Source organism: Balaenoptera physalus (assembly GCF_965194825.1).
Source record: "Balaenoptera physalus genome assembly, chromosome: 5".
Classification (NCBI taxonomy): Eukaryota; Metazoa; Chordata; class Mammalia; order Artiodactyla; family Balaenopteridae; genus Balaenoptera; species Balaenoptera physalus.
In genome coordinates this window covers 107,598,368-107,616,619 of record NC_138884.1, presented here as the reverse complement: position 1 = coordinate 107,616,619, position 18,252 = coordinate 107,598,368, and the positions used below count along the sequence as shown (strand labels likewise).

At 40.8% G+C, this 18,252-nt stretch overlaps 1 protein-coding gene across 6 annotated transcripts in view; it reads left to right on the top strand.

Moving 5' to 3' along the window:
* Positions 1-18,252, top strand: part of CC2D2A (coiled-coil and C2 domain containing 2A) — a 275,853-nt gene that overhangs the window by 227,645 nt on the left and 29,956 nt on the right. For all 6 annotated transcript variants that reach the window (XM_082461969.1, XM_082461973.1, XM_082461970.1 and 3 more), the window contains 8 exons: positions 215-307; positions 1,280-1,371; positions 4,775-4,942; positions 7,725-7,830; positions 8,022-8,131; positions 9,285-9,381; positions 10,337-10,435; positions 13,345-13,521. In XM_082461969.1, coding sequence (XP_082318095.1) covers positions 215-307; positions 1,280-1,371; positions 4,775-4,942; positions 7,725-7,830; positions 8,022-8,131; positions 9,285-9,381; positions 10,337-10,435; positions 13,345-13,521 — 942 coding nt within the window. The remainder of the gene's footprint in view (positions 1-214; positions 308-1,279; positions 1,372-4,774; positions 4,943-7,724; positions 7,831-8,021; positions 8,132-9,284; positions 9,382-10,336; positions 10,436-13,344; positions 13,522-18,252) is intronic.

Below are 18,252 nucleotides of genomic sequence, written 5' to 3'. Positions count from 1 at the left end.
CTTATAAGGCAGTTCAATCAACTAACTCCAAATCCTGGATACTGCATCAAAGATCAATTCTGAACCAAAAGTTCAGAAGGAAGCAGAAGGAACATTTAGAACCATAATTTGTGACTTAAACCACATGTGATAAATAATTCTCTAATCTCAAAAAGGGCATGAGAGAGTACTGGTATTTTAGAATCATAAAAGTATGGCTTCCTTTTAATTTTAGGACTATGAGAAACGGTTACGAGACAGAAATGTAATTGAAACCAAGGACCACATAGATACCCACAGGGCCATAGTAGCCAAGTACCTCCAGCAGGTAAGGAAAACCATTTTAAACAGTCCTCATAGGGGAAAAATAGTCAACATCCTAAGGTTGGAGGAGGGACGTCTCTATTCTTAATCCCTGTAGGCTTATTTTCTCATAATTACAGATTAAAATTGATTAACAGCTATCTTCAACTTTGGGACACGGTTACTTGGTTCTCCTTTGTATTAGTTTGGACTCATGAGTATAAGTGATAAAAATCCAATTTGAACTAGCTCAGGAACCAAGGGGAGTATATTCAATGAGGAAACGCTGAAAACACTAGGATGTGTCTCATTTTATTATCAGTGGTTATCTGAAGAGGGGGTATGATTACAAGGGACTTAACTTTCTAAGTCATGATTTTTTTTTAATATTTGAATGTTTGCATCTTATTACCTTTGTAATAAAAAAAGAAGTTTTATAAACGACATACTAACTGCCCTTCTGCACTAGAAAGTCAAAATATCCTTTTGTCCTTCCTTCCTTTAATTTAACTTATAAGAAACGCCCTAGTGGCTAGAGTACATTTTTCTCATCCGATTGATCTACCCTGTAGCTCATGTATTAAAAAAAAAAAAAAGAATATTTATGACATTTAAGAGGTCCTCTATTTAAAGAATAATTAGGTAGCAAGTCAGTTTGAATAGGGGAAGAACTTCAGAATCAGTTCTGAAGTGTGTGTGCTTCGAGACGGGTCCTATTTTTTGTAGTTGTTCATTCATTCATTCAGCTAAATTTTATGATCTTATCTGCCAGGAATTTTCCCAGGTCCTGAGAATATAGCAGAGAACAAAATAGAATCCCTCTGCCTTAGGGAGCTTATGCTAGTGAGGAAAGCTGGATGATTTACAATAGGAAGAGGTCAGAGCTGCGGAGAAAAGTAAAGGTGGTCTGGAAAGCTGCACTGAGGTGACATTAGAGCAGTGAAGTGTGCGTTCATAGAACAAGAACATTTTAAATAAAACATATTTCTTTCCTCAGGTTAGAGAATCAGTGATAAATCGTTTTCTAATTGCAAAACACCATTTTCTTCTTTCGGATTTGGTAGTAGAAGAAGAAGTTCCCAATATCAGGTAAAAAAAAAAAAAGAGAGACCTTTTTGTTATTTCTTTTAAAATTATTTGTATTGTATTAAAAATTTCATGTAAATATAAGATTTTTATCAGTGTATAGTGTGCATTTGGGCCCCTAATAATACTGGAAACTGGTAAAGCCTGATTAACACCTAATGTTACACTAGTTGGGGCGTTTCTGTTAGAACAAGTCACACGAGATCCTCTCCATCACATCCAGTGGACCCCATCTCACCTCCCACCACCTCCAAGTGAACCTCACCAGCCTTGGCTATCTTCTCATTCCAGTCACATGAAGTTTTGACAGCATCCCCTCCAGCAGATCATCCTCCTGCCTTCCTCACCTCCCTATGCCGGGGTCTCCTTTATTCTCCCATCACAGGGCAGTGGGCGTGGCTGAGAACTTGCCCACTGAGATTCTGGGTGGCATGGAGAGGTCTGGTTCCAGCACCACAGCGGGGAGACACAGAGCTGCCATGTGTTTGGTGAGGGGCAAGGGCAGCAGGGAAAAATGGATATTTACATAGAAGTTGAGAATTGACTGTGTTTATTTGCTTGATTGTCTCCCTATCATTTAGACTAATCCTCAAATGGTCTCAACTCGAGGTGGATGCATGAAAGATGAAAGAGAACTTTCTATACTGGTGGGCTTGCACAGTCTATTAACCTCATGACCCTCCCTGTGATTAAATCTCTTGGTCTCCTGCAAAGGTCATTTGCTATGCATGTACTTCCTCTCTACCATCAAGTTGGCAAGGAGACAAAAAACTGTGCAATCCATGGCAGCCCTTTCTTTGGCTTTGCCTCCATCCTCGTACAGAAGGGAGGCTGTGCCCACATAAATTCATGCAAACCCTCTCTCTTTATTCCAGGCCCAGAGTCCAGTCATTGAATGTTTTTTTTTTCTTTTTTCAGTCATGAAAATTATACTTTAGAATAGATGATGATTTTTCATGCTGTTTTTCCATTTCTTTTCTTTCTTTTTCTTTTTTCTGCTTTACTTTCTGCATTAAGTTCTGAAGGCTCAGGGTATGTTCTTCCTTCTTTTAATTCTGGTTTGTTCTTGGCTTTAAATTAAAATGTTTCTGTATATAATGGTCCCAGCCACCAAGGTGCTCTCAAGCTGACTGTTAGGGGGGCAGCAAAGTCTCATGATAGGAGGCACCTCTCTGAGAGGGAGAAAGTATTGAGAAAAGAAGCGTTGTGCCATGTCACGACCCCCAGCAAAGGTTTCTCTCCGAGGTCCCCAAGTTTGGGTTAGGTGGCTGTCCTGGCAGAGGGATTAAGAAGATGAGCTGTAATTTGTAACAACATGGATGGACCTTGAGGGCATTATGTTAAATGAGATGAGTCAGACAGAGAAAGACAAATACTATATGATTCTCACTTATACGTGGAATCTAAAAAAAAAGCCAAACTAATAAAAACAGAGACTAGAATGTTGGTCACTAGGGGTTGGGGGCGGGGGAAACTGGGGAGATGTTTAAGGGTACAAACCTGTAACCAGAAGATAAATCAGTCCTGGAGAGCTAATGCACAGCATAGTGATTATAGTCAGCAATACTGATTATAAACTTCAGAGTTACTAAGAGACTAGATCTTAATAGTTCTCACCACAAAAAAAGAAATAATAGTTATGTGAAGTGACAGATAGAGGTGTTGGTTAATGCTACAGTGGTAACATATTGCCATATATACATGTATCAAACCAAGACATTGTACACTTTAAACGTATACAGTGTTATACGTCAATTATATCTCAATTAAAATAAAAAATAAATTAAAACGTACAATAAATCAAAAAAAGAGATTTGCAAAAATGTAAAACAGTGTCACTCTCCTGACACTCTTTGTGTTGGAAAGGATAGTTATTTTTCATAATTTTATACCATATTAACATGTAATGGGCTTATTCTTGTCTTAAATGAGTGAATGAATAAATATATGCAAATATTAAAAGAAGCAGCAGCTGGGCTGTGTAGTCAGGGTGATCTGATCTTGAACCCCAGCTCCCTCTCCTCCTATTTAGCAAATTCTATCACCTCTTGGAGCCTCCAGTTTCTTCATATGAAAAATGGGATAAATACACTCGTAAGGATTAGAAATATTATACGTAAGGCACCTAGCACTCTGCTTGAACCAGAGAAGTGCTGGTAAATGGTGACTCCTCTGCGCTCTGTGGGACGGAAGACCTTGGGAAGCATCTGGGAACAACAGCCCCCGGAAGCCCGTTGGAGCCGTCATCTCCCCGGCTGGCATGTGTGTCTTGGAAAGAGGGCTCCGGTCCAGCAGGCCGCCTGGGCAGCTCTGATACTCACAGGGAAGCAGAGCAGCGTGAGGGTTGCCGGCCCGAGGCCGGCTCTGCGCCGCTGGCTTTGTTCTGTGGCTCTTGGGCATAGTCATTAACGTCAGCTTCCTGATACAAGTCACAGTTGTGTTTCTGTTTAGTCTCTGGGGCAGAATTAAGTTATTTTCTCCATGGCCCTTTCTCCCTCGTGATTCACCGTGTCGCTTTCATCTTCCAGGAAGTGTTAATGGAGGTCATCTCAGTGAGAGGTAGAGAGATGTGAGAGAGGGATCCCCCTGCCCCGCCTCCCCCTCCCTTCCTCCTGTCTCCATCCCCTCCTTTCTCCAACACAATCACTGGCATCATAATCATTGCCGTTGCCCCAACAGTCACTACGTTAGGGCATCTAATGCTAGACCAGCGCCAGGGTGCTCTGTACACAGCTACTCACAAAATCCTCTCAGCAACCCCAAGAGGTAGGTATTTCCATTTTGCAGATGATGAAACAGAGACTCCAAGAGGTGAAATAATTTGCCCAAGGTGAGCAGGATTCACACCTAGTTTTGCCTAACTCCAGAGAGTGAGGTATCCCTGGAAGGGCCTGAGAAGGCTGTAAACATCAGCTGCCATGTGAATGCAGCAGGCTAATGAGTGCTGCAGGGGCCCAGGAGAGGGAGCCCCCCTTCGGGCTGATGCGGCTGGGCCTCTGGGGAAGGGGAAATAGTGGCCCTGAAAAGTGGTAAAACTGCAACCGAGTGGGTGGATGAGGAGGAAGGTGGAAGGAGGCATTCAGCGTGCAGGACTGGCATGAGGGAAAGCAGACAGTAGGAGAGCACAGGCCACGTTTGAGGGGCTGGTGGATAAGCAAGGCAGAGAGCCAGCAGGAAGTGCAGGGAGGGACCAGAACATGAGTTTCATCCTCTGATGGGCAGCAGCTAAAATGAATGTTAATAATCTACACAGTGGGCTCTCCCCCATCTTGGGAGAACTTCTTGAAAAGACAAGGAGTTTTTCAGGGGCTTGTGAGGGACCTAGGGGCAGCGTTTGGGAAGTTGTCTCAAGACTTTCCAGATCTTTCTTTTCCCTAGCATCCTAATCTTGTTCTGTAATCATTAGCATTTTGGGCCTGAGCCTTTTCAAGCTGGCAGAACAAAAACGACCACTGAGGCCAAGGAGGAAAGGTCGGAAGAAGGTGACAGCCCAAAACCTGTCCGATGGAGACATAAAGCTGCTGGTGAACATTATCCGGGCTTATGACATTCCAGTGAGGAAACCAACGACAAGGTGAGAGCCCGCCGAACAGCCCTGGGATGGAATGTGCAGGATCCAACCTCTTTAGAGCATGTTCACTCCTGTTTTTAACATAGTTGTTACTCTGTGGGGGCCGAGGGCAGGGATGGGGGGAGGAAGAGAGTTCTTGATGAAGTCAGGGCCCTATTGGTTGCAAGTAACAGAACCAAATCAGTCAGTTTAGGGTAAAGAGGGGATTTACTGGGAATATCTCATAGAACTCAAGAACAAGAGGTAGAATAAACTGCATGGTAGACAGTAAAGATTAAAATGGCTTCTTCAGAGGCCCCATTGTCTCTCTTGCTTGCTTCCCTCTGTGGGTTTGCTTCATTCTTCTCTGTGTGATGGAAGTGGTCCATCCTGTCAAGGTACCACCCACCAGGTGTCAGCTTCCCAGGAGTGAATCTGAAGGTCCTAACTTGGGTCAGGTGTTGATCCATGCCTAGTCACCTACAGTCAGAGAGGCAGGTCACAAGGACCTGTCCTGAAGATGGGGGACAGCTCTCAGAGAAGTGGGTGAGAGCTGGGCAGATACCCAAAAGGTGTATATTCTAGATTCTGAAACATGTGTTTGAGCACAAAACTGTGACTTCTCTTTTATCTGCTCAGAGAAGTGAATTATGTCTACTGTATTTCATTACATCGGGGCAATGGGGAACCCCTCCCCATAGGTAAGGTGAGCCAAAGTTTCTTATCCCCTTAGAGAACAGAGATGGAAGGACCAAGAATTACTTCTCTTTGCTGGTGCCCTTGTCAGTGTAATGAGGGAGACTATAGTTTAGTGTGCATTCACCGTGTTCTAGGCACTATGCTAGGCACTTTCATTTATATTATTTCACTTAACTTCTCACTACTATTACTGTCTCCATTTTACAGAAGGGAAAATGGAAATGAAGGGAGCATAAGTGGCTTGCCCAAGGTCATCCAGCTCTCTGATCACAGAAGCACACCCCGCTAGCCTCTGGCATCTTTTGCCGCTAGGGTCTTCCCTTTAAATTATCCACCCCCTATTATTTTACCCTACTTTATTTTTCTGCTGACTAACTCTTCCACCCATTACAGAACATCTGATCATCACCATCTATTCTCAGTGTTTTGTTATATGTAAATGTCCATTTAAGTTCTTGAATCTGTGCCATAGCATTGCTTCCTTAAGCCACCGCCCAACATTCATCTTGATTGCATTAAAGCTTAACTGTGGGGTGAAAAGCTGTTTTTTTAAAAAAAGATATATAGGTGTTTCTCTTATTTTTGGTTTCCATGAAGTTTTTTAAGAGTTAAACCATTTCATTCAAATAATTACAGGGAAGCATAGCTGATCCTATATGTTATACATTTCAGTGTAAATTCATCAAGTCAGTTCAAATATCAACTCTTGCACTAAACCCACGCAAATCTTAACCTTCTACCCTTGCAACTAAACTAAATAGGATTTTTCAACTCCTTCTCTGCACTCTTATGGCCCATGCCCACCCCTCTAATCTAACATATATCCCACTATATTGTGATTATTTGTTTATCTAGTTTGAGCCGAAGTTTATCTTATTTGCCTTTGCAGCCCCAGTGTCTAACACAGGGCCTAAAATATAGTAGGTACTTAACAAGTGTTTGTGTAATAATGTAATTGACAGTGTTCCAAACAGGAAAAGGTTTTCTCTGGCAGCTGTTGTGTTAAATGTTCTACTTTCATTGCCTGATAGTTTGTCTGAAACCCTTTCTGTGAAAAGGTAAAACAGTCTGGTGGAAAAAGACAATTTGTACTTTGCTAAGCAAATGAATGTGAAATACTTGGCAAACCATAAAATTCAAAACAAATAGGCAGGGGCTTCCCTGGTGGCACAGTGGTTAAGAATCCGCCTGCCAATGCAGGGGACACGGGTTCGAGCCCTGGTCCTGGAAGATTCCACATGCCGCAGAGCAACTAAGCCCGCAAGCCACAACTACTGAAGCCCGCGAGCCACAACTACTGAAGCCTGCACGCCCAGAGCCCGTGCTCTGCAACAAGAGAAGCCACTGCAATGAGAAGTCCGTGTACCGCAACAAAGAGTAGCCCCCGCGCCCCGCAACTAGAGAAAGCCCACACTCAGCAACAAAGACCCAATGCAGCCAAAAATAAATAAATAAAATAAATAAATTTATTTTAAAAAACCGAAAAACAAATATGCAAGTGGGTTGTTGGGATGAGGGAGAAGGTATCTGGGAGAGGATCTCTGGACATGACCTTCATTTCTTCCCTTAAGAATGGCAGCTCAAAAGGGAAAGAGGGCAAGCCTCATAGATCCTAACTCAAGCTAGGAATCCCTGACCACCTTTCCCATGGATGCTTGGCAGGCCCAGAGAGAGATGTCTTACCTGGGATATGTAGCTCATGCTTACTGGAGGGCGCATGTTCAAAGAAAATACAGTGAGAAAGGACCAGAATTGGATGGAGGCAGGGCAGGCTGGTTAGGAAGCTCGGGATTCTGCTACCTGAGAGGGATTGAGCTTCTCAGTTATGGGGGAACAGGCACCCATGAGAGAGCAGAGAGAAGAGGTCCCTTTCCTCTCTTCCAGCCAGACATGCACGCCTATGGATGAAAGTTGGGAAGGCTCTCGTAATCACTAGGTGACTGAGGAGGACCAGAGCATGCAAAAAGACTTCTGAAGCATCAACAAGCTTAGAGAGTATGTCTGTCACCATAGCCACCAACACCATACAGCTTTGGAGAAACCGTCTGCAAAGTATATAATTCGACTTTGCATGTCATTTATTTCTTTCATACATTTTCTCTCCTAGCAAATTCCAGCAGCCATCGAGATCTTCAAGGCCTTTCAGCGAAAAGCATGCTGCTTCCCCAGCCACACAAAGCCCAACCCACAGTGCTGACTACCCCCTCGGCCAGGTGAAATACCCCAGTGCTGGATCTCCACTTAGAATCTTGCCCCTTCTATTTTTAAGAATTGCCTAGAAAGTTCATAGTCTGTTTTCTGTCTAGTTTTCTTTGGAAACACACTATTTAGAAACATATTTTACCTCTGTTAGGATCGAAATAATTCTACTAACTGTTACAGACTCTTTGCTCTTGATTTTAAGGTTTTAGTACGTCCTTTTGTAGAAGTTTCATTTCAGCGAACAATTTGCCATACAACTACAGCTGAAGGTCCAAACCCCAGCTGGAATGAAGAACTCGAACTTCCATTTAGGTAAGCATATTTTCCTCATTCTACAAGTGACTCCAATCAAGAATAAAATGGGAAAATATCTAACTTCTGAAACTTGGGTTCATTGTTGGGACACCCCACTCCTCTCCAGGCTCTGGCTTCTTACAGCCCAAGCTTCCCAGTCCCTCAGTCCCACAGCCCCTACACTGCTTTTCTTTTCTTCCCCATCTCCCCAACTCTGGAAGCTTTAAGTAATTTTGAAGCTCCCTAGTTCCCATAAATTAAGCTTTCTCCCTCGTCAGAAATACATAGGCATTTAAAATTTTTGATGAAATGATTTTACATATTTAAAAGACTCATTATTTCAGATCTTGAAGCAACCCAGAAATTATCTAGTCTAGTGCTCTACTTTTATAGAAAATAAACTAAAACCTAAAGATGGAAGGTGACTTGCTTAATGCCAAATAGTAAATTAGAGACTGAGCAAGGGTTAGAACTAGTTAAGTCAGAAGGGAGAAACAGATACCACTCTTATACATAGTACAAGCAAAAAGAATGAGAAAAGTTAAAGGCAAATGCTCAGCAAAATAGATGCAGTAGCCTGGTCTCGAGCCATGCCATGGAGAGGCCTGCTTGGGCCAGGCCTGGCTGGACTCAGAGCAGGTGGTGTTATAGGAGATGAACCTCACCCCTCCCTTGCTTTACTTATCTGTGGGGAAAGTGAGTGGGAAGCAGGGACCATCCAACCAGCCACATAACAATAGGAGGTTTATGACCAGGGAATGGTCTGACAGAGAAGCACCTTCCAGAGCCCAGTTGCTTAGGAAGTCCACATACCAGCACCAATATCAGCTGGAGACCTTGTATATAGCCCGTCCACTGAGCCAGCTTAGCCCTGGCCAGCTGGTTCCCTGCAAAGCTCACCGTGGTTGGGAGATGATGTGAGACTCACCAGGACAAGCCAGCAAAAGGGTTTGTCTCTCTGCACGGAGCCTGCAGTCTATTGCCTTGCCATTTGAGTATAGGTACTACGTTATAGGGTCTCTGTGCTAGAGAAATCCTTTAAATGAGACAACTGCCATTAGTCCTCCTATCTATGCTCATATTCAGGTATTTTTCCAGTTTGGACATTTGACTACTCATTATTTCTCTTTTGCTCTTTTCATGCTCCCTGATCATGGGTGCCCATTTGCAGGGCCCCCAATGGGGATTACAGCACCACCAGTTTGCAGTCAGTGAAAGATGACGTGTTCATCAACATTTTTGATGAAGTTCTATATGATGTCTTAGAGGTAAGTTCACGTTTTTGAGAAAGATGTCTGTATTCATTTTCCTATCCTCTACCCATCGTGTCAGCCCTGTCAGGGAGGAGAAAATTTCCCCTTACGCTTGTGTGTTCTTTTGGCTGGTCTAATAATTAAATTGACACAAGACAGATTAACAGGGGAAAAATAAACAACTTTTAATTTTGTTATGTACAAAGGTCTCATAGATACACGATCTAGGAAGTGACCAAAACAGACAGACAGCTTTTACTTTACACCTTTTAGACAAAGAAACAATAAATTTGTGAAGAATTGACAAGACATAGATGTTTGGTTTTGGGTAAATTAGTAAAGAAATAACAAGGTTTCTTTGTACAGCCTCCTCAGCCCTGGATTCCCAGTCTCTGGTGATAAGGATGTCTCTCTCTCTCCCCTCAGGTGCAGGGAGGGCACCTTTCACACAGGAGATTTATTTCCTGCTTTCTGCAGACAAAGGAGGGTCAGAGTGTTCTTGCACCAGCTGCTTTTCAAGTAACTTGAATTCAAAGTAATCCATATGCCACTTTGGCATATTTGGGGGCAGCCTGCCCTGAGCCCCATCAATCCCAAAATTTGGAATGTTTGAAACCTGACCTGTATAAATGGGGAAAGAAAGAAGGGAGGAAGAGAACCAGCTTTTTTATTTTCAACTTGACTGTCTGCTATGATCCAGAAATTGTACTAGGAGCTTTTTATACATTGTCTTAATTTTAAAATACCCCTACAAAGTAGATTGTTAAATCCCCAATTTATTGATGAAGAAACTGAGGTTCGGAGAAGTTCAATGACTTTCCTAGGGTCACAGAGCTATTAAGTGTCTTAACCAGAATGTGACTTAGATCTGCTTAACCTGAACCTACTGCGCTTTCAGCTAAAATCCTGCTGCTTTCCTACTTCCTATCCAGAGTTGTTAAACAATTATTACTTCCCACCCCTCCTTTAGGACGACCGTGAAAGAGGAAGTGGAATCCACACCCGTATTGAGAGACACTGGTTGGGATGTGTGAAAATTCCATTTAGCACCATATATTTCCAGGCAAGGGTAAGCATCGAAAGTAAGAATTTCACAGGAATAGGGAACTGCTCTATCCATTTTTCCTTTTAAAGGTTTTTTTGTGGAAGTATACCCTTAACACTGAGAGAACCTATGTGCAAGGCCACTATTGGAAAGATAAAAATCACTATATAAAGCCATTGATCTTCTGTCATATTTGCATGACTTATTAAAACATTTATCTTCCTTACAGTTAGTAGTTAATGTACAACTTTGCCGATCTGAGAATTTTTTAACTTTTAAATGAAAGTGAAGAAGGTAGGACAAAGTAGAAACTTGTCAAAAATGACAAAAGTGGAATGGATAGATGCCTGAAAATAATTTGAAGAAAACAACCAGGTCAGTTGATGGCCCATTTTAATCAAATGCTTTAATGTTTCCAGAGTCCTCAGTATTTCAAAAATGAAAAATGGTTGGTAGAGACTTGCTCAACTAAAATACCATTCTTCAGAGTTTAACAGTTTTGCTCAAGGGGATCCATTAGGTTAACAATTCTTGAATGGCATAGTAGCGCTAATCTGAGACAGTTAAAGATTCTGAAATGGCTTTAATACCCCAGTATTAAATCCATAGCAACAGGAGGCTTTGAGCCAAAGACTGTGTTAATCTCACACAGCTACAGAGGAAACAGTTTAAATCCACATGTGATGACCACATAGAGCAAATGCCGCCTGGGTCACAGTCTCAAGCAAGGCCAAGAACAAAACTCAGGTGTGAGAGGCTTGGATTGGTTGGAATTTCAAGAATCATTTGGAATTGCAATCCTCCCTAGACCAAAGGGACTGTCTACAGGTGATGCTGCAGCTATATGTGTGCCAAAAATTTTACATTTCCCACTTCGAATAGATTTGAAATGAAAAAAATTTTAAAGAGCACGTCATTTTGCAAATCAAACTGCCCATGTTATTTGACATCACATTTGGAAGGGTACTCAGAAGTAGTTACTCCAAACTCCTTCTTGATAAATGAATCTCCTTTACTATATCCTAGTAATACCCATACTCTCTAGAAGTAGGGACCTCACTACCTCATAAGGTAGCTTGCTCTCTTTCCAATATCTCTGTCATAAATTTCTTCTTTAATCTGTGCCATAAGCTAAATTCCTCCCTGGGACCCCCATTCCTAGGTCCTGGTTTGGAGCTACACAAAACAAGGAGACTCCTAATTCGGTAATAATAATAGGAATAACTATATCTATCAGGTGCATATTATTGATATATACCATTACTAGCTAGTTTATATGTCACCTTAATTAAACCTCACAACAGCTCAATAGACATTATGATCCCCATTTTATAGATGAAAAAACGGAAGCCTAGAAGGGTAAGTAACTACTCAAATCCCAAAGTTTACAGCAGATCTGGGATTCAACTTTTACCAACTTCCAACATTTTACATTGGCTTATCCTTGAAGAAGGAGATTGGTAAAAGTAGAGAGACCTATTCAACTTTTGAGTTTATACGTCTCAATATTGCTTTTGAGAATGATTTTATCACATTTGTCATTTTAAAAGTTTTGTCTGATTCCAAAGCTCACGCTCTTAAATGAACCGACAGGGGACATTTGACAATATCTGGAGACATTTTTTGGTTGTTGCAACTAGTAGGGGTGCAACTGGTATCTAGTGTATTGAGGCAGGAATGCTGCAAACACCCTACAATGCACAGGACAGCCCTCCATAACAAAGAGTTCTCCGGCCCCGAACATCAACAGTGCCCAGGGCGAGAGACTCTGTCTTAAATTCTTACACTTCAACTATCTGGAGACAGTGTCCATTCCCTCCTGGCTCATCTATCTATTCTACAGACCCTATGTGCCCAGTTATTTCAGCTGTACTTTATACGGCGCTGTATTTATACTCTTCTTCTCCTTGTACCCTCTCATCTGCCTGGGTAAAGGCTTTGGGGGAACTCCACCAATGGAAAGAGGAAAATAAATAAGAGCTTCCTTCATTCCTCTCTAGAGGGCATAGTCACCGAAACAAAGATTGGATTCTTTGAAAATCTGTGAATTTCAAAGTCTAGCCCTGAGTAGTTTTGTAGTACTAGACAGTCTTCCATAAACTTACTGTTGCTTTGACTACAAAGGAGTAAAAACTTCTGCCTTTTTGAACCTCTACATAATTTAGGTCATTTTATGTAAGAGGCTTGTAATTCGTTAAGCCTACATTTATTGAGCACCTCCTGTGTACACAAAACACTGCGATATATTGGAGACAGGTGATACAAAACAGAGCACAATACAGATTCTATTTGCAAAGAACAATTATCTAAAAGAACATGATAAATATGCACACAACAGTAAAGTCTGGCAGAATGTGTCAATGCAATAAATGAAAGAAGCAAGTTGTATGTAAGGCTGATGGAGATAAAACAAATCACGAAGGAGATAACATCTGACCTGAGCCTTGAAAAATGATTAAAATTCTAAAAGGTGGAGATGGGAAGCTGAGGCATCCCAGAAAAGGGGACTGGCTGCCAGCTAACACTTATTGAGCACTTATCACAGGACAGGCATTTTTCTTAGTGTTTTACATCTATTAATCCATTCAGCATACATAATTACCCTACAAAGTAGATACTATTATTATCTCCTTTTTACAGATGCACAAGCTGAGTCACTTCGAGTTTAATCCGGGATTTGAACACAGGCAACCTAGTATTGGAATCAACTTGCATACTAGCACATGTTCTGCTGAACCAAGCAAAGAAGGCAGGGAAAGAGAGAGCCCTTGCTGTGACAGCTTAAGGAGACAAGCCTGGAGAGACGGGGTGGGCCCTGAATACAGTCTGAGCAGTTTTTACTGAATTCATCAGATGATGAGGAGTTGACACTTACCTTTGAACTTCTGTTGGAAAATCACCAGGATGTTTACAGAATTGTATTTTCTTCACAGATTGATGGGACATTTAAAATCAATATTCCCCCAGTTCTTCTGGGCTACAGTAAGGAGCGAAGTGTGATTATTGAGCGGGGTTTTGACGCTGTCCAAAGCCTGAGTGAAGGCTCCTACATCACCCTGTTCATTACCTTGGAGCCTCAGCTGGTTCCCGGGGAGTCGGTTCGAGAAAAGGTAACTGCGTACTCTCTGGAATCGCATGTCTGACGCAGACGGAACCTGAGAAATGCTTGCTAGGCCATGCTTTTATAAAGTTGTACTGAATGGCACAAGGAGAGGTTTCCTTACTTCAGTATCCATTCATTACTCTTTCGGTTTGGACAGAATGAAGGTTAGAGAACAGCTGTGTGGGTTTGTACTTCATTGAGTCAATAATTAGGTCAATAAGCAATTTAAACTTTTAGCAAAGCAAAACAAATATAAACATACTCTACTTTTAGAAGAATTTTCTCATTGGGTAGAAAATGAAATATGAAAGTAGAAAAGCAGATTGCTTTATTATCTTGACACTTACTGGCAAGCGTGCTGAAATGCATTTCTAAATCTGACCTCAAGTCCCTGGTCACATTGTATATTGAATCAATTCATAGGATCATAAAACCAGGTGACCTTCAGGGGTCACCACAATTTACTTCAGTGCCTTCGGACAGAAACAGGTAAGTATACGCACAAGTACTCTAATTTTGCACAGCTCTAGAGAAAAAGAATTTCTAGAACTTCTATTTGTTAGCAACTGCTTCCCAACCTTCAGGATTGGGAGATACTTTCTTAATGTAACATACTTGTGCAGCATTGATGCATACTGCCCTTATCAGACTTGGGAGAAAGATTGATCATGACCTCTTATTATTATAAACTAATACAGTAATGACAACCACCACCAACAACAACATGTGCTGAGTTGTCACTCTGTCCTGAGCACTCTGTCAGACATTGACATGTGTCCTCTCTCTGAATACTCACAGTTGTCTTGTATGGTGGGTCTTCAACTAGGAGATGAGGAAAATGGGGCTGAACTGTCCAAGTTCACCCCGGGGAAGTAAATGGCAGCGCTAACGATTAAACATCTGTCTGACTTTAAATCATATATATTCAACAAATATTTACTGAGCATCTTCTGTGTGACAGGCATTTTTTAGGCACTGGGAATATAGCTGCCTAAAAAAGCAAGTAAAAATTCCAAATTCCAAATTGTTAACTACTAAGCTATACTGCCCAAATTATTATGCTGACCCTTTATCCACTGTAATTAAGACTCAGACGGAGATGGAAAAAAAATGAGCACATTCCTCTGTTTCTTTTTCACTATTACACTTTGGGTCACAGAGAAAAATACTATCACTATTTCCTATTTGCAAGGCATTTACAGGAAAACATGAAGGACTGTTGGAAAAACAAATCTATGAAATTCAAATTAACCTTATATGCTAGCCTTTGTCACTAAAGCTGTGACAAATATGTTCTCCAAAAAACATGTTAGAATATATACATTTCAAAATATTTCTAGGAAGGGAAACATGTTCAGAATGCTTTTCTTCATGTACAAATTCAAGAGAAAGTCAAAAAGCATGTTTACACAGAAAAATGCTCCCACAGAAAAGACGATTTTGCTAGTTCTATGTATTCTTAACAGAAGCAAAAGCGGTTAGTACTCCACCTGGAGATGAGCTTCCAAACCACGGGAGAGCAGTCTGTGACTGGGGCTGAAAAGCTGAAAAGCTGAAAACCAGAGGTGCCTTTGCACTTGGCCTTCTTCCCAGGCACTGACCTCCTACTGCAGGAGTTTTAAGGGTCCTATGGCCTTCCTTCCTTAAAATGAGATATCTAGGCTGTCAGCTGCTGCCTTCGGTGGCTTTTTACTGCCCCGCTGTGGCTGTATGTGGCATTTCTCTCAGACCTCCAAAATGAGGGCATAAGAAAACGCCTCTGGAAGGCAGACTCTGCTGCTCCTTGATAAGGAATACTTGTACACTGACGGGATCCTGGCGTCCTAAACACACAGTGGCAGAAAGGAGAGAGAAGCTCTTGCCCTAAATAGTAGGGACCACAACCTGGAATTGTTTTTCCACTGAACAGCAACTGCCAGGATTAGCCCATTAGAGTCTTCCCTCCACCATCATCCCATGCTGAACCATTCCATACGATTTTTTAAAGATCTTTACTCATGGAACTGTCTAAAAAATCAGTAGCAACTCCTGAAACTCTTAACATCCCCTACTTTACTCTGTCTCGATAAAAACAAAAGTTTTTTAAAATAGATTATGTCTGTTTATGAAGTCTTCCTTTTATTCCTTTTCTTTTTTCTTTCTTGCTTCTGATAGATGAGTGACATGCTTAAAAAGGTACCAAGCATTTTGTTTTACTATATTCATCAGCCAATAGTTATTAGGTATTAATTACCTGCTTCTGTCCTCTGCCACCTTATGGAAGCTGCTGGGTCCCAATGTATGTGCGATCCCTTGGCAATGAACTACAGATGTCTGCAGTTCATGAAGAATAACTACCTTTGTCTTTTGGCCCATTTCATTTTGTCAGAAAGTTTCTTATTTAGCTCTGAATCAGGAAGTCACATGTCTGAATGTCACCTGCATACTGGGAGCTACCTCCACTGTTTCCACGTCCATAAAATCCATGAGCTGCTTCTTACATAAACAGTGTGGCTGGGACAATTATTTCTGGTCAGTGGAGCTGCCACAGTGTAGGTATTCAAAGGGAAAATAAACCCATTCAGTTTTCTGTAAATATTTACATTAACCTAGAAGTTAAAGAATTGAGCCAGTTAAGAATCTTCCAAATTTCATGTTGAATCTAATTGTGAATCTGTCAGTTCCACCTTTATTTGTTTCATAATAAACGACCCAAATCCTTTTAGTATTTAGCTTTTGCTTGGCACTTCTTATATTACCAACATGGCATACTACCCTTAAATTACGGTTTCAATCCATTAAATGGCATCCTTGTGGTCTAAACAAGTATTAATGATCATTAATAGATACCTATTAAATGCTTACATTATGCATGCTCAGTGCAGAGAAGAACACAAAATGACTGAAACATGGGCCTTGCTCCCAAGAAGCACTAACTACAGAGTCAAAATACACAGCAGAACATCCAGGTCCAAGTGGCAGAAAAAGTTTTATACATACTTTTTTCAATTTGGAAGTAGTCAGTACTGATTCAAGATTTTTACTGTTCTTTCTGGACACTGTCTATAGCTGCCTCTCTTTAATGCTTCCATAGCATACGGTGTCTATCCCTACAGGATCTCTGGTCAAGTGTTTCAAGCACCTGATTGCTTATTAATGTTCTCCTCCAGACTAGAAGTTTCTTGAGGGGTCTGTTTCAAATACATTTATCCAGACTGCCTAGAACCCTTTAGACTTTCAGCAAACGTTTTTCAAATAATTGGATGCATATGTAAATTAATGAGTTTAAAAGAAACAGGGATGAATTCAAAAGGGTGCTTTTCTTCACACCACCCTTGTTTCATAATTCTCAATCTTTCTAAAGTTACAATTATTTATACCCTAGAGTCTGCATACATCCATAACAAAGTCTTGTGAGCTCACCTTTTTCATTTATTTATGTCTTCATCATACCACCTATTCGGTAGCTACCGTGTCTTGGCACTGTGCTGAGTAGGTGGTTATAACGACGACGATGATGATAATGTTAGGATTCAGATGTCAGGGCACATCCCACGAAGAATATACAGGAGGGTTTTGGAAATGCCTCCATCCTATCTATCCGCCACAACCGCTACCTCAATTTCTGAGGATACAGCAATCAAATTAGAAACAGGAGCCACAGTCCAGCTCCAATATAAGAGAAGCCAAGAACAATTCATATTCTAGATCCTATTAAAAGTCATAAAAAAGTAACGGGATGTTCTCTGTGCTCTCATTCATTCATTCAGCAACATTTGTTAAACACTTACCATGTGCCTACTATGTACTATGTACTATGTGTGTAGTATCCTCGATACTGAAGGTAAAAAACTGGATCAAAACAAAATCCCTGACTTCAAGAATCTTACTCTATGAGGGAGACAGAGTAAACAAATATATCAGCAGTTTTAAATGCTAAAATAAGTAAAGCAGAGTATGAAGGGGATTTCTAGATGTATTTCCCTCCTCGAAAACAAACAAACAAAACTTTCAAGCACTGCCTAGAATGTAAATCTTACCTAAAAATTGATTTTCTAATAAAATTTTGAGTTTGTCTTAAAATCCTTTGAAATGTAAGCAACGATACATAAATTTTTATACTAAACAACAAAAATCTTGTAGAAACATTTAAATATCTGCTTTTTTCCATGCTACGTTTCAGCAATGGCTTGAAGGAAAAATGACACCCTATGTCCAGAGACAATTGAAATCGGTTCTGTTTCAGCTGCTTTGAGTTACTTTAAAAAGTCTGGGAATTGGCTCATCTTGGATCAGAGAACCACTTAAAAAAACTACTATACATTTGACGTTTCGAGTTCTGCTTCCTTTTACCTTGAGACCCATTACTATTATTTAGTACGTTGGTTATGGATTTAAAACTTTTTAACATATCCATATATACCTGTAAATTTGTTGTCCTTTTAACATGAGTTGCTTTACCTTTGCATTTGAGATGTTTGATTTCTGAGCCCTCTCCCCTCTAAAACCAACATCAAAATACACATAAAACTATTATTGCTTGGTCTCATCAATCAGAAGTAGTACATCATAGTTTAATTTTTAAATGTTGCTTTATTAATCCAATAATTTCCATATGGTTGCTTGCCTGTTGACTACTTTCTTTCAATGCTGGTGAATATATTTTAAGGGTTTAATGAATCTATCTAATTTTTAAATTATAAATATAATTAAATAAAGCTTCAGGAACACTGGGGCCTGACAATTTTATAAGGGGGTC